Source organism: Octopus bimaculoides, chromosome 3, assembly GCF_046866305.1.
Source record: "Octopus bimaculoides isolate indiv1 chromosome 3, ASM4686630v1, whole genome shotgun sequence".
Taxonomy (NCBI): domain Eukaryota; kingdom Metazoa; phylum Mollusca; class Cephalopoda; order Octopoda; family Octopodidae; genus Octopus; species Octopus bimaculoides.
Genome location: NC_142930.1, coordinates 154273649 through 154300394, shown reverse-complemented (window position 1 = coordinate 154300394; position 26746 = coordinate 154273649). Strand labels below are relative to the sequence as shown.

Sequence of the window (26746 nt, the reverse complement as noted above, 5' to 3'; positions counted from 1 at the left end):
CCGAACCTAGCAGGCGTCGCTACTGACCTTCTGTACGAAGGATTATTTACCAAAATTCAGTGGAATACATCCACTGGTTTTCAAAAATAGAAATATTAATATGGATCAAATATTTTCCCACTCTCATATTTATCTTTGGGTACTTTATTTTAAGTAGCCAGACATGCCATCTTTTTGAACTTGTCACTCCTTGGAATAATATATACATACATATATAAATTAGTTACTCTCATTCTTGAGACAAATTTTTTGTTTCCTAATCGGTGCCACATAAATTTGTTACAATTCTCTGGAATGAATATTAAAAAAAACTGTCAAAAACGCCTGAAGGGTGTAGAGAATATTTATGTAAATTGATTACTAATGAGTTAATAGGAATAACAAAAAGACTCTTACAGTATTGAAAGAGCACATTTCAATTATGAACAGTCCAAATTGACTACCATAGTAGTCATACATAATATTGTTGTCCAACAGTTAGTGCTGCTGCAGCTGCCAATTCCATCATGCTCACACACAAGTGGTTAGTAATAATAATAATCATAATATAATCATAATATCAGTCACACAACCTTACAAAAACAACCATACTCGTAATATAAATCTGGGTGAGGATAGGATCCAGCAAACAGGCCACTAGCATCAGACACCACATGTCAGTAAATCTTCCTATCTCTCTCTCTTCTCTCTCACACACACTCACACACACATATAGACAGGTAGGTAGATAGATAATTAGATATAGATGGGTAGATAGATACACACAGACACAAACAATTGTGAGTTTCTAGAAAAACGTTGATAATATCAGTTTGTTGTCTTGGCTGAGATTTCTCCTAACAATTTCTCTATAGTTTCTGTGATTTTCATATTAGATATTTGGCTTTTCGTCAATTCATTCTGAAAAGAGAGAAAAAATAACGACCCTCATTATCATTAGAAATAATGGATTGATAAATACGAATATTGAAATTTTGATATTCAAGCCTTGAAATTGTGACTAAAAACTTAGCTGAATTCTTTCTCAACAATGTTTTGCAATCATCATTTAAGATCCACTTTCCCATGCGAGCATGGATCAGATGGAATTAGGAGATGCAGATTTTCTATGGCAGATGCTTTTCCTGTCACCAACACTCACCTGTTTCCAAGCAAAGTAATATCTTCCAATAACCAGACATGTCTCAGACGAGTGGAAATAAAGGACAATGCTTGCATGATGGTGACTCATTTACAACTATTTTGCAATATCAAGGCAAGAAGACAGTAACACACACATACACACAACGGGCTTCTTTCAGTTTCCATCAACCAAATCTTTTGTTGGCCTGGGGCTATAGTCGAAGACACTTGCCCAAGGTGCTCCACAGGACAATACTTGCATGATGGTGACTCATTTACAACTATTTTGCAATATCAAGGCAAGAAGACAGTAACACACACACATACACACAATGGGCTTCTTTCAGTTTCCATCAACCAAATCTTTTGTTGGCTTGGGGCTATAGTCGAAGACACTTGCCCAAGGTGCTCCACAGGAGAACTGAACCCAAAACAATGTGGTTGGGAAACAAACTTCTTAACACATCCACACCTGCGCCTTACTAATGATGCTGTTATTGGCCAACAAGAAATTGGAACAACAAAAGGGAAATATTATTGAAAAGATAGCAAAAAACACTTACTCCATAGATTTCATTGATCTGCTCTGCAGCCCACATAGCATATTTTGTGTTAGCTTGTCTTTCTTTGGAATTCTTTGAATGGTAAACAGCTAAACCACTTGCAGTCTGTTAAAAGATAAATGACGGAAAACGAATCAAGTTACTTCAATACTAAATTACTATCCATACTAGGTGAAAATACAATTTTCCTCGGTGACAACACATGTTGGGTAGGAGAAAGACTGAAACATGCCATGTGTGTGTGTGTGTGTGTGTGTGTGTGTATATATATATATATATATATATATATATAGTGCGAGAGTGTTAGGGGTTGAAGGTTCAACCCACTAAGGAATAGTATCTACCCAGTAGAATGGGGCATGCTAAAGCTAGGCCGAAACAGCTGTAAGATTAAACTTCTGTTCATTTTCTAATTTCTTATGTACTTTGTACTTCTATGTGTAAACCCGGTTGGCAAAATAACATGGTTTGTCATAAACACCTGTACTTTGGGTTTTTTCTTTTTTTTGTCACTTTAGCTATGAATTAAATGGGATAATTTGTCTGCAAGTAGTTGGGTTCAGCATATTATCCTCCATTTTCTAATTGATATATATATATATATATATATATATATATATATATATATATACACATACATATATATATATTACATACATATATATATATATATATATATATATATATATATACATACATATATATATATATATACATACATATATATATATACATACATATATATATATATATACATACATATATATATACATACATATATATATATATACATACATATATATATATATATATACATACATATATATATATATACATACATACATATATATATATATACATACATACATACATACATACATATATATATATATATATATATATATATATATATATATATACACACACACACAGGGGTTTAACAGAATAATGGAAACATCTTAAAATTTCAAACAAATTAATTTTAATAAGGGTAGGACCGCCTTTGGCAGTAATTACAGCTTGAATTCTACAAGGTATAGGCTTGTACAAAGTTTGAATTGTTTTCAAAGGAATTTTTGTCCATTCTTCAGTTAAAACAGTCTCCAGTTCTTGTAGCGATGATGGTGGAGGATATCGACTCCTTACTTGTTTTTCTAAAATGCACCATAAATGTTCGATAATATTGTGATCTGGGGACTGTGGTGGCCAGATAAGATATTCAACTTCACCAGAATGTTCCTCATGCCATTCAGTAACAACTTTAGCTGTGTGAATAGGTACATTATCATCCTGAAAGATTGCGTTTCCCTCCGGAAACAGTTCCACAACAATAGGATGAATTTGATCAGATAAAATGCTTAAATAGTCTTGATTATTAATTCTGCCATGAAGGGAAACCATTGGGCCGGCGCATTTCCAAGATATACCCGTGCCAGTGGAGCGCTAACAGCACCATCCGAGTGGAATCACTGCCAGAGCAGAGGTCTCGCTCCCGTGCCACATAAAAAGCACCATTTGAGCGTGATAGTTTCCAGCTTCGCCTTACTGGCACTTGTGCTGGTGGCATGTGAACAAAACATTGGACTGACTCCTGTGCAGGTGGCACATAAAAAACACCATTTGAGCGTGGCTGTTGCCAGTACCGCCGGAGTGGCCTTTGTGCCAGTGGCACATAAAAGCACCCACTACACTCTCGGAGTGGTTAGCGTTAGGAAGGGCATCCAGCTGTAGAAACTCTGCCAGACCAGATTGGAGTCTGGTGTAGATATCCGCTTCGCCAGTCCTCAGTCAAATCGTCCAACCCATGTTAGCATGGAAAGCGGACGTTAAATGGTCGTCGTCGTCATCGTCTTTTAATGGCCGTTTTCCATGTTGGCATGGATTGGATGGTTCAACTGGGGTCTGAGAAGCCAGGAGGCTGCACCAGGCTCCAGTCTGATCTGGCAGTGTTTCTACAGCTGGATACCCTTCCTAACACCAACCACTCTGAGAGTGTAGTAGGTGCTTTTTACATGCTATCAGCACAGGGGCCAGAGGGGGGCTGGTAATAGCCACGATCAGATGGTGCTTTTTACGTGCCACCGGCAAGGGGAAAACAACTACAATTTCCATTTGATTTTGGTTTTGATGTACTTGACTCAAAAAATTGTTGATTGTGATGTCTAGTTACAGTTTAATATTTAATACTGAATGTTAATGAAATTGCATCCAAGAAAGATAATACATCAATCATTTAGTCATAGAGTTACTTCCCTGTATTACTGTTTCAGAATTCAATTTACTACAATACTGATAATCGAATCAATAACTTAAATGATTAACTTAATTAACAAAAGCATCGGCAAGACGTGTTTTCTTACTGGCCCAATAGCTCAAACAATATAGTTGTAAGTAAATACAGCTAGTGAATGCCAGAATCGGTAGAGCATCAAACAAAATTCACATTACATCCTTTTTATCTTCAGAGCTTTAATTCTACCCGAGTCCACTTTGCCTATCAGTGTTAAAAATAGTACAAAGGGAATTCAGTGGAATACATCCACTGGTTTTCAAAAATAGAAATATTAATATGGATCAAATATTTTCCCACTCTCATATTTATCTTTGGGTACTTTATTTTAAGTAGCCAGACATGCCATCTTTTTGAACTTGTCACTCCTTGGAATAATATATACATACATATATAAATTAGTTACTCTCATTCTTGAGACAAATTATTTGTTTCCTATCATCATCATCATCATCATTATCATCATCATCTTTTAACGGCCGTTTGCCATGCTGGCCATGGATTGGGTGGTTCGACTGGGGTCGGGGAAGCCAGGAGATTGCACCAGGCTCCAGTCTGATCTGGCTGTGTTTCTACAGCTGGATGCCCTTCCTAACACCAACCACTCTGATAGTGAAATCGTTGTAATCGATTAGAATATGGTGCTCCGGCACAGTTAATAACTGAAACCCTTAAAAATAGTGGAAAGGTTGTAGTAAGTAGTAGAAGCACTAAAATTGGATCTTTTTTAAAACGGGGGCCACATTTTTCATTAACGAAACACTTTGAAACTTGGAACACTGGTAGAATGTGTCATATAAAACATCTTTTTCTCTTAGTCTTCTTAAAAAAAAAAAGAAATCCATAAATTATTCCATGTTAAAGTTGTCGTATTTCTGTAATTTCAACCAATCACTGACGTCCATTCAGCCGATATACATTAAGTGCCGACTACATAAACAAACGATTCTGAAACAATTAACCCTAACCCTAACCCTAACTCTAACCCGAACCCTAACCCTAGGGTTAGGGTTAGGGTTAAAGCAAATTTAAAATGAAAAAAGCAAATAAAACGAAGGTATGGAGATTAAATACGCTTTACATCGCTTAATCAGCCAAGGAGTAAATGTAAACAACTGAATACTTGTCAGTGATTGGTTGAAATTATCGAAATATGACAATTTTTTACATGAAATAAATTCGAATACAAAAATATTTTTCTGTTCTATAACACAAAATAGATAAGTATACGAAGTTTGAAAGTCTTTCGGTACCAAAAACACTACGTAAAACATTAATGAAAAATGTGGCCCCCGTTTTAAAAAAGATCCCTAAAATTTATCAGTGTTATTTTTTTCTAGGTTCGAGTATTGTGTACAGATCATTCATCCTATGGGTTTAGAACAGAAACAGTTATAATTGTGAGGAAGTAGTAGCATTGTTCTAGTTTAAATTTTATCTTCAGAGAAGAAAGACATAGATCAAGAGGGAGGGAAAGAGTAAAAAAGAGAGCAAGATGTAGATAACATAGGTGTAGGAGTGGCTAGCTTCCTTATGAACCACATGGCTCTGGGTTCAGTCCCACTGCGTAGCACCTTGGGCAAGTGTCTTCTACTATAGCCTTGAGCCAACCAAAGCCTTCTGAGTGGATTTGGTACACAGAAACTGAAAAAAGCCCGTCGTATATATATACATATGTGTATATATATATATATATATATATATATATATATACATATATATATATATATATATATATATATATATATATATATGTATTTATGTATGTATGTGTGTGTATGTATATGTTTGTGTGTCTGTGTTTGTCCCCCCAACATCGCTTGACAATTGATGCTGGTGCGTTTACATACCTGTAACTTAGCAGTTCGGCAAAAGAGACCGATAGAATAAGTACTAGGCTTACAAAGAATAAGTCCTGGGGTAGATTTGCTCGACTAAAGGCGGTGCTCTAGCATGGCCGCAGTCAAATGACTGAAACAAGTAAAATAGAGTAAAGAGTGTATGTGTATGTATATATATATATATATATATATATCATCATCATCATCATCATCGTTTAACGTCCGCTTTCCATGCTAGCATGGGTTGGACGATTTGACTGAGGACTGGTGAAACCGGATGGCAACACCAGGCTCCAGTCTGATCTGGCAGAGTTTCTACAGCTGGATGCCCTTCCTAACGCCAACCACTCAGAGAGTGTAGTGGGTGCTTTTACGTGTCACCCGCACGATTCCCATACACCTACACACACACCTCCCACACACCTTACATATATACCGCCCTCACACACACATAGCCGAACGCACATATATACACACACACCCATATATACGTGCACGCCTACATACACAGCCGCATACACATGCACACACATACACACAGGAGTGCACACACAAAATAACACACATACGCACGCACACACATAAACACACACATACACACCCCTCACATACATAAAACCACACACACACACACACATACACAACACACATACACACATGCACACATACACATATACACACATGCACACACGCGCACACACCTCTCACATACACAATACTCACTCACATACATAACACACACACATGCACGAAAACATACACAATATACACATACACGCATGCACAAAAAATATACACACGCGCACACGGAAACACACATACAGACGCACATAAACACACACACACCCATACCTAACACTCACAATCCCACACACACACACGCACATCCACACACACGCACACACCCACTTCTCACCAACACTACACACTAACACAGACACGCATACAATCACACACACATGGGCATAAACAACACACGCATATACAATAGCAAACGCACGCACACACACGTACACAGCAACGCACATACACACAACATACACATACACACAAACACACACGCACGCACAGAAAACATACACATACACACACGCGCACATACAAAATACACACACACACGTACACGTACCTAACACCTACATCCCCACACAAACACGAACACACACACACTCAAATAACCACCTGTTGACCTTCTACCTACACTGTCTATAGCGTCCACTAACCAGTCCTGCTACTAATTTCTTCCACTACGTCATACACACACACAAACACACTAACAGATAAACCACCAAACCATGCACACACACACACACACACACACACATACATACGCACACACACGTTCTGTTATCACACACACACTCGCAGACTTTCGCACACGCACAGATATTCATCTCCCTTTTTCACTCTCCTGTCTTAGAAAGAACTTTTCCCCCACCACCTCCTCTTCCGGTCTTTTCATAATGTAACCTCGTGGGCATCGGTACCATTTTCCTCTTTCTCCGTTCTTCCATTCTCCGAACTTTCCATCTTTCCAACGAAGGGCTACGCCTGAAACGTCATACATTCTCTCTTTCCTTTCCTGAGCGTCCAATAATACTATCCATATCACATCCTCACTTTGTTGTTTTTTTGTTTTTTTGTTATTGTTTTTTTGAACTATATATATATATATATATATATATATATATATATATATATATATTATATATTTACTTACCATTAACAATCCAAATAAACTGCGCAGATTGTGTGGATTTAGTTTTGCAGCTTCACTGAAATATGCTCTGGCTATTTCAAGGTTTTCAGGACCACCTTGTGTATATTTAATCTGTAAAATAGGAACAAAATTTGTATTCAGTTATGAAATTTTCTACAAATACCTTTCAGATATATTAGAATTTGTTGTGAAAAATGTTTTGGAGGGACAGTAAAGGAGTTTAGGATAATTCACTAAAGTCAACTGTTTCCTCGTACTGTCAGAAAAATTATTATTTTTTAATGAAATTTTCTACGACTGTAACCGCATGGCTGAAACAAGCAAGAGTCAAAAATACCTTTCAGGTGGTGTAGATTATGGTTATAACAGAATTTAAAATGGGGAAAAAAAACTAATTAGTGGGTGCACATATAAAAACTGATTCACAATCTTTTTATGATGGGAAGACAACAAAAATAACTACCGTCATCTTCCTTTATTTTGAGATCTTACTTTTATGTTTTCTTTTATAAATTATACAGTTTGTAAACAATAATATCACTGCTTTTATAGGTTTCCAGTGAACCATTTATTGTATTTATAATGGACAGAGTGACAAAGGAGTGTCTGTAAAATTCAAGTAGACAGTACTTGGACACTAAACTCGGCTTGTGAAGACCTGTTGAGGCAAGTGAAAGTGAAAGCGAAATCGTGATGGCACCTGTACCAGTGGAGCGCTAAGAGCACTGTCCGAGCGTGATCATTGCCAGAGCAGCTGTCTGGCTTCCGTTCTAGTGACATGTAAATAGTACCATTTGAGCGTGATCATTACCAGCATCGCCTTCCTGGCACTTGTGCCGGTGGCACGTGAAAAGACATTCGAGCGAGATCGTTGCCAGTGCCGCTGGACTGGCTCCTGTACAGGTGGCACATAAAATACACCATTTTGAGCGTGGCTGTTGGCAGTACTGCCTGACTGGCCATCGTGCCGGTGACACATAAAAGCACCCACTACACTCTTGGAGTGGTTGGCATTAGGAAGGGCATCCAGCTGTAGAAACTCTGCCAAATCAGATAGGCGCCTGGTGCAGTCATCTGGTTCACGAGTCCTCAGTCAAACCGTCCAACCCATGCTAGCATGGAAAGCGGACGTTAAACGATGATGATGATGATGATGATGATGATGATGATGACACTATGCCATTTTTTTCACCAATATACATCAGTAAAAGAAATACTCAGACACATATCATCATCGTCGTTTAACGTCCGCTTTCCATGCTAGCATGGGTTGGACGATTTGACTGTGGACTGGTGAAACCGGATGGCAACACCAGGCTCCAATCTGATTTGGCAGAGTTTCTACAGCTGGATGCCCTTCCTAACGCCAACCACTCAGAGAGTGTAGAGGGTGCTTTTACGTGCCACCAGCATGAAGGCCAGTCAGGCGGTACTGGCAACGGCCACGCTCAAAATGGTGTATTTTATGTGCCACCCGCACAAGAGCCAGTCTAGGGGCACTGGCAACGATCTCGCTCGAAAGTCCTTACACATGCCGCAAGCACAAGTGCCAGAAAGGCGATGCTGGGCACAGATGCCATCACGATTTTGCTTTCGCTTGCCCCAACAAGTCTTCGCAAGCTGAGTTTCATGTCCAATGAAGGAGACGATGCTGGCATGGGTGCCAGTCGTCGAATTTAACTCGATTTCGATTTCACTTGCCTCAAATATATATATATATATATATATATATATATATAAAACGGACTTCTGCACAGCTTCCATCTAACAAATTCCATTCACAAGGCATTGGTCAATCTGAGGTTATGGTAAAAAACCCTTGCCTAAAGTGCTGCGCAGCTGGATCACTAGCCATGTCTGCACTAACTTTACATTTTGTCTGACTGAGATCAATATGGGTATACAAAATGGCACACAAAACCAATCCCTGTGAGTTTTTCTAGTTGTTAGTCTGGTCAGTCTTAAGTCAAGTTTTTATTGAACAGATCCTTGATCAAAAGCAGTCCAGCCATGACATCCCATCTTAGCTGTCTCTCTAGGATCACTACATTGTCCACTGCTTTGCTTATTCTACAGAAGTAGGATAGAATTCAAAAGATTTAGCTGTCATTTCTAGTAGGTCATGCGACTATGCTGAGGCTCCCTTATAGATTTTTCTGGTAATAAAGATGGATGCTAACAGTTCATTGGCTTAGCCTTCTCTTTCTCTCTCTTAAATATCTACCAAGCCTACACTCACACTCAGTAATCCCAAGTGCTTCAATTCAAGCATCTGCCAAATCAGATTGGAGCCTGGTGCAGCCATCTGGTTCACCAGTCCTCAGTCAAATCGTCCAACCTATGCTAGCATGGAAAGTGGACGTTAAACAATGATGATGATGATGATAATGCTAAACATTTTCAAAGATCTTCTTTAAAGTCTTTGAGCAATTCATGTGGCCATAACAGGATTTTAAATCAGAAGTGAGACACTGAACAAGTTTCAATCCAATAAATCACCCAGTCCAGTTTTCTTACATCTCCACTGCCCTTCAAATAAAGTACAATCTTTCAGGCATCTCTTGGTCAGGATAAACTACATATCTGCACCCAGAAAGACCATTTGCAATTTTTGTTTTTCTACGGTTGACCAGCAGCTACAAGTTTCTTCTTTCCATTCCAGTAATGTTATCCAGGCTAGGTTTGATGTACCTTGACTAGGTCTGATGTACCTTGGCACCAGAGTCACTGCAGGCGTTACTGTCAGAATGCAAAGAGCCAAAACATACAAGGCATTTCATTCAATACTATTACAGATGATACAAAATTTAATATGAGAAAATGACTGCTAATAAACGGAAAAAACAATAAGCATGCATAGAGATTAATTTGAGCTTACCTCAGCATATTTCAGATGGTAGAGATGATTGTGAGGATTAGATAATATCAACTCCTCCATACAGAAAGAAGCTTTAGCATAATCATTCTCAGCTATATACAAGTCACACTGTTCCATCCAAGCTTCAAAATCAGTCATAAACCTATTAAGAAAAAAAAAATTTTTTTTATACAACATTTTTATCTAGTCTCTGCTGTTATACTTTTTCTAAATAGCTTCTTTTTTTTTTTTTTTTTTTTGGTTTTATCAGGAACAGGGCAACACCCATTTCTTACAGGTAGAAATTAAAAAAAAGAGGAAGAAACTACAATTCATGGGTTAATGCAGGAGGAAGCGAGATCGTTGCCGGTGCCCCTGGACTGGCTCATGTGCAGGTGACACATGAAATCGTTCAAGCGGGATCGTTGCCAGTGCCCCTGGACTGGCTCATGTGCGGGCGACACATGATATCTTTCGAGCGACATCGTTGCCAGTGCCCCTGGACTGGCCCTTGTGCGGGTGACACATGAAATGTTTCGAGCGGGATCGTTGCCAGTGCCCCTGGACTGGCTCATGTGCAGGCGACACGTGATATCTTTCGAGCGAGACCGTTGCCAGTGCCCCTGGACTGGCTCTTGTGCGGGAGACACATGAAATCTTTCGAGCAGGATCGTTGCCAGTGTCCCTGGACTGGCTCATGTGCGGGCGACACGTGATATCTTTCGAGCGAGACCGTTGCCAGTGCCCCTGGACTGGCTCTTGTGCGGGTGACACATGAAATGTTTCGAGCGGGATCGTTGCCAGTGCCCATAGACTGGCTCATGTGCGGGAGACACATGAAATCTTTCGAGTGGGATCGATGCCATTGCCCCTGGACTGGCTCATGTGCGGGCGACACATGAAATCTTTCGAGCGAGATCGTTGCCGGTGCCCCTGGGCCGGCTTGCAGGTGACACATGAGGTTTTTCGAGCGGGATCGTTTGCCAGTGCCCCCGGACTGGCTCATGTGAGGGCGACACATGATATCTTCCGTGTGAGATCGTTGCCAGTGCCCATGGACTGGCTCTTGTGCGAATGACACATGAGGTTTTTCGAGCGAGATCGTTGCCGGTGCCCCTGGACTGGCTCTTGTGCGGATGGCACATAAAAGACACCATTTCGAGCGTGGCCGTTTTCGTGTGGGTGACACGTAAAAGCACCCACTACACTCTCTGAGTGGTTGGCGTTAGGAAGGGCATCCAGCTGTAGAAACTCTGCCAAATTAGATTGGAGCCTGGTGTAGCCATCCGGTTGCACCAGTCCTCAGTCAAATCGTCCAACCCATGCTAGCATGGAAGGCGGACGTTAAACGATGATGATGATGATGATGAAGCAGCACATCAGAATATCAAGTTTTCCTTATACCAGAGATCTGGTCAAAATGTTAGCATTTGAGTGTGAACTCTGCTAAAGACTTCAAAGGGGTTCTGTCAACTTTTGGGATGTTTGTAATTCCACCAATACTCCAAATCTACTTTTCAAAATTCTGTATACTGTAAATCCTCGAGTATAGTCCGCCCTTGAGTATAACACGCAGGGGATTTTTAGGGGGCTGTACCTCTGAAAGACCTAAACCTTGTGCATAATACGCACCCCTTCTCTAACTTGAGTCAATGAGGTCTATATAATGTCCTTGGCTTGTAAACGTATATACGGTAATGTCCTTTATTATTATTGTATATATAACAGAAAATAAAGAAATAACAGTAATAACGTCAGTGAAAAATAAATACTAAGTAAATTGCTTCTACATATTTATCACTATCAGTTACAAACCCGACATCACAAAATGCGTCTGAATAAACATTGCCGGACAGCAAATAGAGACTCAGACATTGCTTAGAAAATATTTTTCATTTTTAACCTCGTGTATAGTACGCACTAGGGATTTTGACCCTCAAATTTTGGGGGAAAAACTCGAGGATTTACGGTACATAAGGCACGCAGGTTTACACGTGGAAATATATGGGAGAAGCCCCTATAGACACTTTGTTATCACAATTCTGTTTTATAACCAGTCTTGCTGCAATATCTGTAGTGAGTAAGGCGGCGAAGTGGCAGAAACATTAGCACACCGGGCGAAATGCTTAGTGGCATTTCATCTGTCGTTATGTTCTGAGTTCAAATTCTGCCAAGGTCGACTTTGCCTTTCATCTTTTTGGGGTCGATAGATTAAGTACCAGTTGTGTACTGAGGTCGATCTAATCGACTGCCACCCTCATCCCCAAAAATTTCAGGTCTTGTGCCTAGAGTAGAAACGAATATTTGTAGTGAGTGTGAGCAGTTTACACGTGCACACTGTTTTATTTGCAAAACTTAACTTTATCATAGCAAATATTTTCAGAAACATCATTAATAAACTGTCAAGATAAACAAACAAATTATACTGAGGATAATTATATTCATAAATATTTGACTTTATAAAGAAATTTCTTATACAAATCAAGATTTAATTTATTCTTGTTGTAAGTACTTTGTACTTGAAAGTGTCTATGGTTCATATGTGATAAACTGGCTATATATTATTCAGAAATGTATTTTTCAGACAATATATTTATGTACAATCATTCATCAACAGGTGCTTGCATAGTATACTTAAAACCAGATGGCCAGAACACATAAGCAATATGGAGCTATGGCAAAGAACGAATCAAGTTTCGATTAGGGAGCAAATATTTAAGAAAAAGTGGAAGTCGATTGGTAGCACAATTAGAAAGGACACACCAAATGCAGCGAAAAGCGCTTTACAGTGGAATCCAGATGGATATAGAAAGAGGGGTAGGCCTAAGAACTCGTGGCATAGATCAACACAAAAGGAACTAGAGAAAGGGGGACATTCATGGCAGAGTATAAGTACAGAAGCAAAAAATCATGCGACATGGAATTCAATTATAAGTGGCCTATACTCTGCGTTGGAGGGTTAAAGGCAAGAAAAATAAATAAATAAATAATCTGATACAGAATCTTTTTACTTGAGGAAACTGATTATTATTGAGGTTTTGCTCACAGATGAGTTCAAAATAAAAAAAAAAACAATACTAATTGTTATACAGGATGTTTTGTCATTGATATAAATTGATATGGTTATTGTTATGTAAAAAAGAAAAATATTTAAAACATACTCCTTTAAATAATCATTTAGCTTGTTGATTGCCTCAGCAGTCTTGCCTTGGGCCTTCAGAATTGCAACCTGCCTTTTGCGAGCAAACTGAAATAAGAAGAAGTTTTATCTTTCTTTATTAAAACATTTAAAGCTGGGAAATTCACATACATAAAAAAGGGATGTAAATGAATTTTTAAAATAATGTAAGCCTATGACCCTTTTTACCATCATCAGCATCACCACTGCAACTATTTCAAGTGAAGTATCCTACCTTTCCTAAACCAAGTGATTAACAATAAGCTTATAAGCTAATCCAGTCTCATGTCAAATTTAATCTCTATTAGAAATGCTAATTTGAACATAAAATTGCAAACAGAAAACTAGAAAAGTGCTGCATACTAAATAGTACACTTCATCTTTTTTACCTGTCAGTGTCGCATAACTGGCCCGTTTAAAAGTATCCTTCAATCGTCAAGCAATATGTTGTGCTTGGGAAGATCTGTTAAGTGAAATTGTAGTCGTGGACGATACCAGTGCCACCTGACAGGCACCTGTGCCAGTGGCACATAAAAAGCATCATTTGAGCGTGGCCAGTGGCACGTAAAATGCACCATGGTCAATGCCAGTGCCGCATGACTGGCTCCCGTGCCAGCGGCACATAGAAAACACCATTCAAGCGTAGTCGTTGCCAGTGCCGCCTGACTGGCTCCTGTGCTGGTGGCATGTAAAAAGCACCCACTACACTCTCGGAGTGGTTGGCATTAGGAAGGGGCTTCCAGCTGTTGAAACCTTGCCAGTCCTCAAACCGTCCAACCCATGCCAGCATGGAAAGCAGAAGTTAAACAATGATGATGATGATGTATATACCAGAAGAAAAAAATTCACATAATGTTAACAATACAAATAAAATCATAATCGTACAATAATAGAACTAGGCTGTGTCAACAAAATTATTCTGCTGCTAACCAGACACTCTAATTGGTTGCTTGACCTACAAGAAATAGCAACCTAATCCCCTGCAAAGCACACTATGCAATTTTAAAAAAAGGACACATTGGATAATGTACTTCTAGATACACAATGTTTACAAAATAAAAAAAATATATCAGTCAAGTGAATGTGTTTGATCAAAGGTCTGTTGTTAAAACAGGTAACAGATTAAATCTATCATCCCAAAACATGTACAGTTCATTCATTGGGCTTCAGCATAGATTCCATGCGTCTGATTTCACTCACAAGGCTTTGATAAACCCAACCCAACGCTATAGAAGACACATGCCCAATTGCAATATAAAATATATCTTTCTAGGAACAGTGAATTTTGAAGCAGATAATGCTATAAATAATAGGGTCTAAATATTCTTTTCAACTCTAAGCGCAAGGCCCGAAATTTTTGGGAAGGGGGCCAGTCGATTAGATCAACCCCAGTATGCAATCGGTACTTAATTTATTGACCCCGAATGGATGAAAGGCTAAATCGACCTTGGAGGAATTTGAGCTCAGAATGCAAAGACAGACGAAATATTGCTAAGCATTTCACCCAGTGTGCTAATGTTTCTGCCAGCTCACAGCCTTAATAGGGCCTAAATATTGGGTTTAAAAAATCCTTTGGTTAGAAAAGGTTAATTTTTTTTTCTAGGGTAAAAAATGGCTGACAAAACCAATCCCTGTGAATTTTCTAGTTGTTAATGTTCCGCCCTAATACATCCTGAATTCAAATTCTGTTAAGGCTGGCTTTACCTTTTATTCTTTCAGGGTCAATAAAGTAAGTACCAGTTGAGTACTGGGGTCGATGTAATCAACTTGCCCTTCCCCTGAAATTGGTGGCTTTGGCCAAAATTTTAAAGCATTATTTATAGCTTTATTTGCTTCAAGATTCACAGTTCCTAATAAGAATCCATCATGTGATTCTTTCCTGCAACATTCTAATCACTTAACTTGCTAGAAATAGCAGCCAAATTTCAATAAAATTCCACCTTACCATCATAAAAAAAAATTACATGCCTGGGGAAAATATAGGACAGTTACAGCTCGAATACCTTTGAGCATACATTTACTCAATTAAGGCAATGGCCCAGTGGTTAGGGCAGCAGACTCGCGGTTTCGATTCCCAGACCGGGCGTTGTGAGTGTTTATTGAGCGGAAACACCTAAAGCTCCACAAGGCTCCAGCAGGGGATAGTGGCGAACCCTGCTGTACTCTTTCACCACAACTTTCTCTCACTCTTTCTTCCTGTTTCTGTTGTACCTGTAATTCAAAGGGTCAGCCTTGTCACATTCTGTATCAAGCTGAATATCCCCAAGAACTACGTTAAGGGTACACGTGTCTGTGGAGTGCTCAGCCACTTGCATGTTAATTTCACGAGCAGGCTGTTCCGTTGATCAAATCAACTGGAACCCTTGTCATCGTAACTGACGGAGTGCCAACCAGCCACTCAGTTAAGGTTGGTCAGGACATCAAGAACAACAACTATTCACAGCTCAACATTTAACAACCTTTCTAAATTCTTATGATGTCAACAACATGAACTAAATATAAAAAAAAACAGTTTAGAATAAAAAGTATATCAAAGCTTAAAAGAGCAAAAAAGACATACCATATTAGTTTCATCTTCAGCTAAAATGTGTTCATATAGCTGTTGAGCCTTCTCATACCTGGAATGAAGAAAGGAGCTTGTTGGAGAAAAAAATATTTAATATGCAGATGACAAAATCGGTAGAATGTTAAGCAAGCTACCATGTGGTATTTGGTTACATCCCTCTACATTCAAAGTTCACTAAGTTCAAATCTTTCTCAAGTCCAACCATATCCTTAACCTTACAAGGTTAATATACTGGGCTCAGTGTTGTAATCAACTATTCGTTAGAAAATTCCAATCCAATGACTAAAACTAATAAATGAAAGACCACAAGCATTTCTGAGTGACCATCACACTATTTTGGTTCAATAAATACACAGGAGTGGCTGTGTGGTAAGTAGCTTGCCTACCAACCACATGGTCTCGGATTCAGTCCCACTGTGTGGCACCTTGGGCAAGTGTCTTCTACTGTAGCCTCGGGCCGACCAAAGCCTTGTCAGTGGATTTGGTAGACGGAAACTGAAAGAAGACCGTCGTTAGGAAGGGCATCCAGCTGTAGAAACTCTGCCAGATCAGATTGGAGTCTGATGTAGCCAACTGGTTTGCCAGTCCCCAGTCAAACCGTCCAACCCATGCTAGCATGGAAAGTAGACGTTAAACGATGATGATGATATATATATATATATATATATGTATGTGTGTATATGTTTGTGTGTCTGTGTTTGTTCCCCCAACATCGCTTGACAACCGATGCTGGTGTGTTTGGGTCCCCGTAAAGTTAGCGGTTCGGCAAAAGAGACCGATAGAATAAGTACTAGGCTTACAAAGAATAAGTCCTGGGGTTGATTTGATTCGACTAAAGGCGGTGCTCCAGCATGGCCGCAGTCAAATGACTGAAACAAGTAAAAGAGTAAAAGAGAAACCCATTCAAAAACCATGTAGAAAAAGAGAAGGAAATTTGGGAAACTCAACCGAATAATCACACATAAAACAAAGTTGGAAGAGGTATAATTTCATATAATACTAATACTGGGGACTGGATGTAGTATTAGTAATATGTGCCCTGTATTTATTACCTGGCAGTAAAAAAAGACCTTGAACCAACAAGGGAGTGTCTTTGTGGTCATTTGACCTGCTAGAAATAGCAGACAAATCTCCTTCAAATTGAAAAAAGAAAAGGCACATGGGACAATATCATTTCTGATGCGGGTGGCACATAAAATACATCACTTTGAGTGTGGCCGTTGCCAGTACCGCCTGACTGGCCTTCGTGCCAGTAGCACGTAAAAGCACCCACTACACTCTCTGAGTGGTTGGCGTTAGGAAGGGCATCCAGCTGTAGAAACTCTGCCAAATCAGATTGGAGCCTGGTGTAGCCATCTGGCTTCACCAGTCCTCAGTCAAATCGTCCAACCCATGCTAGCATGGAAAGCAGACGTTAAACGACGATGATGATGATGAGGATGATAGAAGCAGGGTGGTCATCACTGCATCACTTTTAATTATAGGTTTGCTTGACCAAGGTTGATCCAGAATTAAACGCCAACGAAAAGTAAGAAAAGAGAAAGAATTAATCTCAATCTTTCTTTCTTGTTTTTGAAATTCAAATTTATCAAAATATAAGCAATTAGTCTGGACAGTTATAACCCAGCCATCAATCCATCTTCACTGCTCCCTATTCCTAGGAGAGTCATGGGGATAGAGCCCTGAGGCACCTCCTCCATTGTGTTTCATCAGAAGCAGCTGTCTTTAGAATTTGTAGCTGGATTCCTAAGTGTGACCAACATTATTCAACCATCTTCTTCTACCATTAGGTCAACTGCTTGTTGGCTCAGCTTGAAGTCATCATGTGATTCTGTCTTGTGACATTCTAATAAGAATGAAATTATTGTATAGTGCTCAGGTGCACTACAACTTGTCAAAAGTGCATATAAAGCATATGCAGTATTGTACAAATGCCTGGAAAGTCAACAGTGTATGAGTCAGATACATGCTTGCGTGTGTATGGAGGGGAGAAAATCAGGTGTAGTGTTGGCGAATCTCAGGAAGCATGGAAGTTTTGAAAGATGCAGTGCTCCGACAACTAACAACTGATGCTGGCAGTTTGTTCTCTACTTCAGCAACCCTTAGCATGAAAAAGTGTTTCTAATCACTTAACCTGCTAGAAACAGCAGCCAAATCTCAATAAAATTCCACCTTACCATCATAAAAAAGAAAAAAAATTACATGCCTGGCGAAAACAGGGGACAATCACAGCTGGAATACCTTTGATCATACATCTGCTCAATTAGGATTGATCTGGGCCTCAAGAACAACTGATCACAGCTCAACATTTTATAACTTCCACGTTTTCATTTTTCCAATTTTTAGAAAAGACACAACTAAACGGATTGGTATCAACAAGGACATCTGGCTATAAAACGCTGCCACAAAATGTCCTCTCATACTCATTCCAGTATAGAAGAGCAGACAGATGATGATGATGATGAGGAGGAGGAGGATGACTCAAGAACAATGCATAGGCAGAATCACTATCTTATGATATTGAATTACAACCATTTATATTCTGGGATCAAATCCTGCCAAAGTCAACTCTGCCTTTCTTCACAACAGTGTCAATAAAATAAAGTACCGCTCAAATGTTCGAGTTGATTTAATAATCAACTATAACCCCCCACTACACACACCAATTTCAATTTGTGGCCTTGTAATAGAAATTAATAATCAGGTCACCTATAATAAAAAGATAATGCTAAAATAAATATTTAAGCTATATTCAATATAGTTATAGGAATAAAGATTAAAGCTATATTTGACAATCATTTGACACAATATGCTTATATTTACCTGACATTTCAACAAAATGTGTTATCTATAATTGTCAGTTACAAGAATCAGTTCACCTGGTAAGGAAACTAGAAGCAGTTATAACTGCTTCTGAAGATAAATGAAAATATAACTGCTCACACAGTAGACACAACAATCACCTCTTACACTACATGGAGTTTTTTAATTTTTTTTATGTAGATTAAAGGAGGAAAGACAGTAACAATGACATTTGCAGCACCTCTGAGACTGGTGAAGTTAGAGAAAAGAGGAAACACACACATACACACACACACATTCATACACGCAACAAGTCATTAAGCCATCAAGTTAATAACAACTATGTTGAATTTAGATCATCTCTCTTTTAAGGTAAATGGAGGCAATGACAAGTGACCGAGACCTTTGGAGATATGCTTTGCTTGAGAAGACCCGGCAAGCCAAGTGAGACCATAATTGTGGCCTATGCCATTGCAGTATAACCAGCCCATTTGCGCTTGTAAAGACCTGTTGAGTCAAGTGAAGTCATTGTTGTGACCGATGACAGTACTGCCTGATTGACACCTGTGTTGGTGGCACGTAAAAAGCACCATTCGAGCGGGGTCAATGCCAGTACCACCTGACTGGCCCTCGTGCTGATGGCACATAAAAAGCACCTACTACACTCTTGGAGTGGTTGGTGTTAGGAAGGGCATCCAACTGTAGAAACTTTGCCAGATCAAATTGGAGTCTGGTGTAGCCTTCTGGCTTGCTAGCCCTCAGTCAAACGTCCAACCCATGCCAGCATGGAAAGCGGACGTTAGACAATAATGATGATTGGTGTTAAACTCATGAATTATGGCTAATTCCTATTTTGATTCCTCTAAGTAGCCCAGCTAGAAATCAGTGGACTCAGGTGGGCCTACCTGCATACAGGGTATTTCAACTCAGAGAGATGTTACTTATGAGAACAGGCCTGAGTAGCATCTGATGGTGGGCTCCTACTGGAGAACAACTCTCATGTGCACTCTAAAGTAAATCAAACAGTGGTACCACACAAGAGAAGGTGCCGGATGAAGTAGCACACCAAAATCCTCAGACCAAAAACCTGGTCCAAATGCTTACAACATCTGTTAAAATATGTTAATTCAAAATCAAAATGTTATAAATAAAATATATAAATAAATAAATAAATGCACTCTTTTAAAGCCTAACCAGGGCTCATGGGCCCGGTTTCCCGGTTTCAATGGCGTATGCGTTCCCCAGCTGGACGGGACGCCAGTCCATTGCAGCGTTACTCATTTTTGCCAGCTGAGTGAACTGGAGCAACGTGAAATGAAGTGTTTTGCTCAACAACCCAACGCGTCGCCTGGTCCAGGAATCGAAACCACAATCTTACGATCATGGTGCTGACACCCTAACCACTAAGCCATGCGTCTCCACAAATAAAATATATACAAAAACCAATAAAAAAAATATGAAGAAAGGGGAAACACTTACCTATCTTGTGCTTCATATAACATGCCTTTCAAACGAGTCACTCGTAGACTTTTGGGGAATTTATTTTCAAGTTCACCTATACATACCTGAGAAAAGGAGACACATGTGAAAGAAAGGTAACACAATATTACAGAGATTTGGAATTTCATTCTTCCATATATACATACATACAAACACACACACATATGTCAGTCTAAATTCCAGCTATAAATATGCATGAATGCATGCATATATATATATATGTCATAGCCGATGCCAGTACTGCCTGACTGGCATGGGGCCAGTCAGGCAGCACTGGCATCATCCACGTTAGTATGGTACTTTTTATGCGTCACTGGCACGGGAGCCAATCTGATGGGACTGGCATTGACCACGCTCAAATGGTGCTTTTATAATTTGAGGCCAAAGAAAAATAGACTGGATAGCAAAGACAGTGCAACATGTCCAGACTGTCGCATTTAACCCCGTATTATTCATCACTGCATGTTAGATGTCTGACCATCAGCCATATAGAGGCATGGTCATTGTCATCATTATCATTGTATTTTAATGTCCATTGTTCCATACTTCCATGATCTGGACAGAATTTGTTGACGACTGGCACCCATGCCAACGTTGTCTCCTTCATTGGACACGAAACTCAGCTTGCGAAGACTTATTGGGGCAAGCGAAAGCGAAATCGGGATAGCACCTGTGCCCAGCGCTGCCTTTCTGGCACTTGTGCCCGTGACATGTGTAAGGATTTTCGAGCGAGATCGTTGCCAGTGCCCTTGGACTGGCTCTTGTGCGGGTGGCACATAAAATACACCATCTTGAGTGTGGCCGTTGCCAGTATTGCCTGACTGGCCTTCGTGCAGGTGGCACGTTAAAGCACCCACTACACTCTGAGTGGCTGGCGTTAGGAAGGGCATCCAGCTGTAGAAACTCTGCCAAATCAGATTGGAGCCTGGTGTAGCCATCAAGTTCACCAGTCCTCAGTCAAATCGTCCAACCCATGCTAGCATGGAAAGCGGACGTTAAACGATGATGATGATGATGCTCTTCTTGTCACCAAACCTCACTTGTTTTCAATGTATTATTCCCCCATGGCCAGAAATGCTTTCATAGAATATTAGAAATGAATGTCACTGCTTGTATGACAGTGGCATTTATTTACAACTATCACACAATCTCAAGGAGACACAAACTCACATACATATATATACAGTAATCACCTGCCATATCACGGTCCACCTATCATGCAGTTAGTACAGCAGTTCACCTAGTGCACACTCAGTACATCATGAATTTTTGGGGCTAATATATGTAAATTTATATCACAGAATCCTCAGTATGTCGCAGGTTTCTGGAGCCAATAGATATCTATATTTTTTTAGATTTTAATTATTTCTGTGGGAGGTTTTGGAACGTAACACCTGTGATAACTGAGGGATTACAGTATATATATATGTGTGTGTGTGTGTGTGTGTGTGTGTGTATAAATAATACAAAATGGGACAAGGACGCAAAACATCCAGACAGTTAGGTGATACACTAAAGGGACAAAACATATAAATAGACAATACAAAGAAAACACGGACAGGTCATTCGGAGTTTTCTTTCTTCAGTCGAGATCCAGATTATCCTTGCAATTTCGGCTGGTTATTCTCGATATTGCTCCAATCTGGCCAGCCCCAAGGAAAAACTAAGCTAAGAGCATTAGATTCCTTTGAAGAAAGCAGCGAATGTATACAAAAACAAGGACAGAAAAAAACGAACAATGTTACACAAATACAATAGGAATAATAAAACAGGACATAACAACAGACGTCTTTCGACTAAGGACAAATTAAATTAGGCTAACGTTGTGGAAATAAAGCCTTATGACATCCATTGTCCTCATGCTATAGGTCTGTTTAAACAGAATAACTGACCTAAGATTACAACAATTGATTTATCTGTTTGTGCAAAAGTATGTTGTATGAAGCATGTGTAATACATGTGAAGCTACACGATAGTAAAACATGGGCAATGAAAGTAAGAGATTTGAGAAGACTAGAAAGAAATAAGGCAAACATGATATATCAGATGTGTAATGTTGTTGTTGTTGGCTCTCCATCACTTCCGACGACGAGGGTTCCAGTTGATCCAATCAACGGAACAGCCTGCTCGTGAAATTAACGTGCAAGTGGCTGGGCACTCCACAGACACGTGTACCCTTAACGTAGTTCTCGGGGATATTCAGCGTGACACAGTGTGACAAGGCTGGCCCTTTGAAATACAGGTACAATAGAAACAGGAAGAGGAAGAAAGAGTGAGAGGAAGTTGTGGTGGATGAGTACAGCAGGGTTTGCCACCATCCCCTGCCGGAGCCTCGTGGAGCTTTAGGTGTTTTCGCTCAATAAACACTCACAACGCCCGGTCTGGGAATCGAGACCGCGATCCTATGACCGCGAGTCCGCTGCCCTAACCACTGGGCCATTGCGCCTCCTGTGTAATGTAAGCCAATGTATACATTGATGAATGTATATATAGGAGTGATAACACTGGCATGGATATATGAAGTGAAGATATGATGAGTATTGAGTGAAAAAGTGTTGTGTGCTGTCAGTGGAGAGTAAAGAAAAATTGGAGAAAAAAACAAGATATGAAAAGGTGTGGAGAAAGAAGACCAAATATTAGAGAATGTAGTGAGAAGTTCAAGGCAAATGGTGATACACTGCTGCCAAAATAGGAAAACAGACATTGAAGTGATACAGGTGAAGTGAAAAAAGTGCAATTTGGAACAAGAGAGAAAAAAACATATCTATGTTTTTTACAAGCATAGGCGCAACCACATGGCTCTGGGTTCAGTCTCACTGCGTGGCACCTTGGGCAAGTGTCTTCTACTATAGCCTCGGGCCGACCAAAGCCTTGTGAGTGGATTTGGTAGACGGAAACTGAAAGAAGCCCGTCGTATATATGTATATGTATGTGTGTGTATATGTTTGTGCGTCTGTGTTTGTCCCCCCAACATCGCTTGACAACCGATGCTGGTGTGTTTACGTCCCCGTAACTTAGCGGTTCGGCAAAAAGAGACCGATAGAATAAGTACTAGGCTTCCAAAGAATAAGTCCTGGGGTCGATTTGCTCGACTAAAGGCGGTGCTCCAGCATGGCCGCAGTCAAATGACTGAAACAAGTAAAAGAGTAAGAGTAAAAGAGTAAGCAAAATAAGTCCAACTCACCATAACAAGATCAGATCTCTGGCAATCTAAAGCTGCTATGCACACTTGTTCATATATTAACCACACTGGAACATAGAAAACAACATAATGAAAATCAAAGTAATTAAGAGTGGAAAATTAAATAATTCATAAGGAACTAGAAATTATTGAAAGTTAAACAGGCAGGGAGCTGCAGTTGTCTGTATCATGATGGTATGAAGCTATGGACTCCATAATCAACAGCTCAGAACCCATCTCCAGCATAACATTATACCTCTGGCAAAACTTTCACTTGCCCAGTCTACTTGGCTGTAAATAGATAATGCAGGAAATATAGTTCGTAGCTACAATCAACAATGGGAATGGGAGAGGCACTGAATAATCGAGCAGAGTTAAGTAAAACAGCTCCCATGATAGATTGGCATTCTATGTCAGTTAAAAATATCTCAAGCACTTCATCATCATTGTTTAACGTCCGCTTTCCATGCTAGCATGGGTTGGACGATTTGACTGAGGACTGGTGAGCCAGATGGCTGCACCAGGCTCCAATCTGATCTGGTAGAGTTTCTACAGCTGGATGCCCTTCCTAACGCCAACCACTCTGAGAGTGTAGTGGATGCTTTTACATGCCACCGGCACGAAGGCCAGTCAAGCGGTACTGGCAACAGCCACGCTCAAAATGGTGTTTTTTACATGCCACCTGCACAGGAGCAAGTCCAGCGGCACTGGCAACAACCTCGCTTGAATGATTTCCTAAAGTGCCACTAGCACGGAAGCCAGACAACTGCTCCGGCAATGATCACGCTCGGACAGTGCTGTTAGTGCTCCACTGTCATGGGTACCAGTCATCGAATATGGTTCAATTACGATTTCGATTTCACTTGCCCCAACAGGTCTTCGCAAGCAGAGTTTAGTGTCCAATGAAGGAGAGGTTCATATTTTAAAAACAAAATAAGCACCATCTGTGTACATGCAACCTCTTGATTAGCAGTGAGCTTGCTAGTTGTGTTCATATAGAAAATATGCAAACCAGTAAAATTTTGTAGCTTTTTAATCTAGACAAAAATTATTATTGAAAACAAATAGAGCCACTTCATAGCAAATTTCTACAATTCATCATTATATAATTAAATCGAAACAATCATAGGTTAAGGCTTTTCCTTGAATAGTGAGGGCACGTGGCTTAGTGGTTAGGGTATTCAGCTCACAATCACAAGGTCATGAGTTCAATTTCTGGTGGTGTGTTGTGTCCTTGAGCAAGACACTTTATTTTGCGTTGTTCTAGTCCACTCAGCTGGCAAATATGAGTAGTACTTGTAAATCAAAGGACCAGCCTTATCAGATTCCATGTCACGCCAAATCTCCTTGGAGACTACGTTAATGGTATGCATGCACTTGTGTGCAGAGTGCTTAGCCACTTGCACGTTAATTTCACAGACAGGCTGTTCTGTTGATCAGATCAACTGGAACCCTCATTGTTGTAACCGATGGAGTATCGGTTCCTAGAATAAAATAAGAGGAGAAAGCATACAATTATTCGTTTCTTACATTCATCTCCTAAATTATAAGCATAGTTCATGAGTACATCTTCCCAAATCTGTACAACCATGGCAGCATCTCGGATTTGATCCTCTCGCAATTTACGAAGATAGCAACGAGCATCTAGAAGTTAATGTAAAAAATATTTTATAAACATTGTTTGTAAAAACCAAAGAAAATATAATGCATTAATTACATGAAAATAAAGAAAATAAAAATATTAAAAGAAAATCATTGCAAAACAAAAAGATATATTCTGGTATTACAATTAATCTGGTAAAAATAGAAAAAAAAAACAGATTAAATATTAATTTAGACTTTACAAAATCTGATCTGGCAGAGTGGAGCCTGCACCAGGCTCCACTCTGCCAGATCAGATTGGAGCCTGGTGCAACCATCTGGTTCGCCAGTCCTCAGTCAAACTTGGAAATTCAGTTAAGGCCAGCAGAATAAGAGACATGTGACTACTGCTTTACTCTAAGACACATTTTGCTGTGAGACAACATTAAAGGACTTGAACAATGCCCTGCGTCTAGGATTATAAACACAATCTATTTGCCAGTAATAATGACTTTACCATAAAGAATATCAGAATAGCGCTGGCACACAATAATCAAAGATGAACATATTTTTGAGGTTAATGAGGGAAATAAAAGGTGGGATTCTAAAGTAAAACAAGAAGGATATCAAAGTCTCAATGATCAGAAGACCAACCTGCAACAACCACATAACAAGGGGCCCTATCAAGCCAAGTGAGTTTCTACTGAGCCAACATCTCCTTTAAATCACACCCTACCATCCTAAAGAAAAGGCAATACTCCTAAGTGCACCGTGCTGAGAAAAATCTTAGATGGGTTATATATCTTTGACCACAGGTTTGCTTCGTGATGGTTGACCTGGGGCTAAACAGCAAGAATCATAAATATTTTAAAACAATGCATCTCATAACATTTATAACCTATCTCATTAACTTGAAAAAATATTTTTAAAAAAAACTACTTCCAAAAGTTTAGTTTTCCTGGTTGAAATGTTGTAGAACTATAAACCAAACACTATAAAAGTTTTGATGGATTCTTTATTGCCTTCATCCGTCAAATATCAGCCAGAATTGTTTTTTGAGTAATATATCAGCCTCCTGTCAGCTGCGTTCTTCAAGTGCTATCTTTAGACTGATATCCAATAATCTGCACACTTTCAAAATGATTGAATTTATTCTACCTGGTCACTATTTCGCCAAGACATTTTCAGCTTTTGATCAGCTGCCAAATATTTCAGAAACTCATCTACATGCATACCATAATTTATTCAGCATACAGGGTTTTCTCATAGCATATGGTTCACCTTATTCCAGACAAACAACCATGTCCATTTTTCATTTTAAATGTCTACAAAATTTCATTTTGTGGTACATGTTCATTGGATTTCCTTCATAAGATATACTTACACAAAACCATTAACAAACAATAATGCTAACCAAAAGTTAAATGTGGATCAAAGAGTTTTATGAAAGTGAAATCTGAATGCAAAATTTTCAAAAAAAAAAAACTGTCAGTCCATTTCAAAATTTTATTTTAAAAAAACATTATTACAACATAAATAGAGGTA

General features: G+C 39.4%; 1 protein-coding gene across 1 annotated transcript in view; it reads right to left on the bottom strand.

Moving 5' to 3' along the window:
- Positions 1-327: 327 nt before the first annotated feature.
- Positions 328-26746, bottom strand: part of LOC106882672 (ER membrane protein complex subunit 2) — a 30268-nt gene continuing 3849 nt past the window's right edge. The window contains exons 2-10 of the mRNA XM_014933433.3: positions 25151-25264; positions 23624-23688; positions 20419-20504; positions 16132-16189; positions 13555-13640; positions 10415-10556; positions 7537-7647; positions 1686-1790; positions 328-900 (exon numbers count right to left, since the gene is read on the bottom strand). Coding sequence (XP_014788919.2) covers positions 808-900; positions 1686-1790; positions 7537-7647; positions 10415-10556; positions 13555-13640; positions 16132-16189; positions 20419-20504; positions 23624-23688; positions 25151-25264 — 860 coding nt within the window. The 3' untranslated portion in view covers positions 328-807. The remainder of the gene's footprint in view (positions 901-1685; positions 1791-7536; positions 7648-10414; positions 10557-13554; positions 13641-16131; positions 16190-20418; positions 20505-23623; positions 23689-25150; positions 25265-26746) is intronic.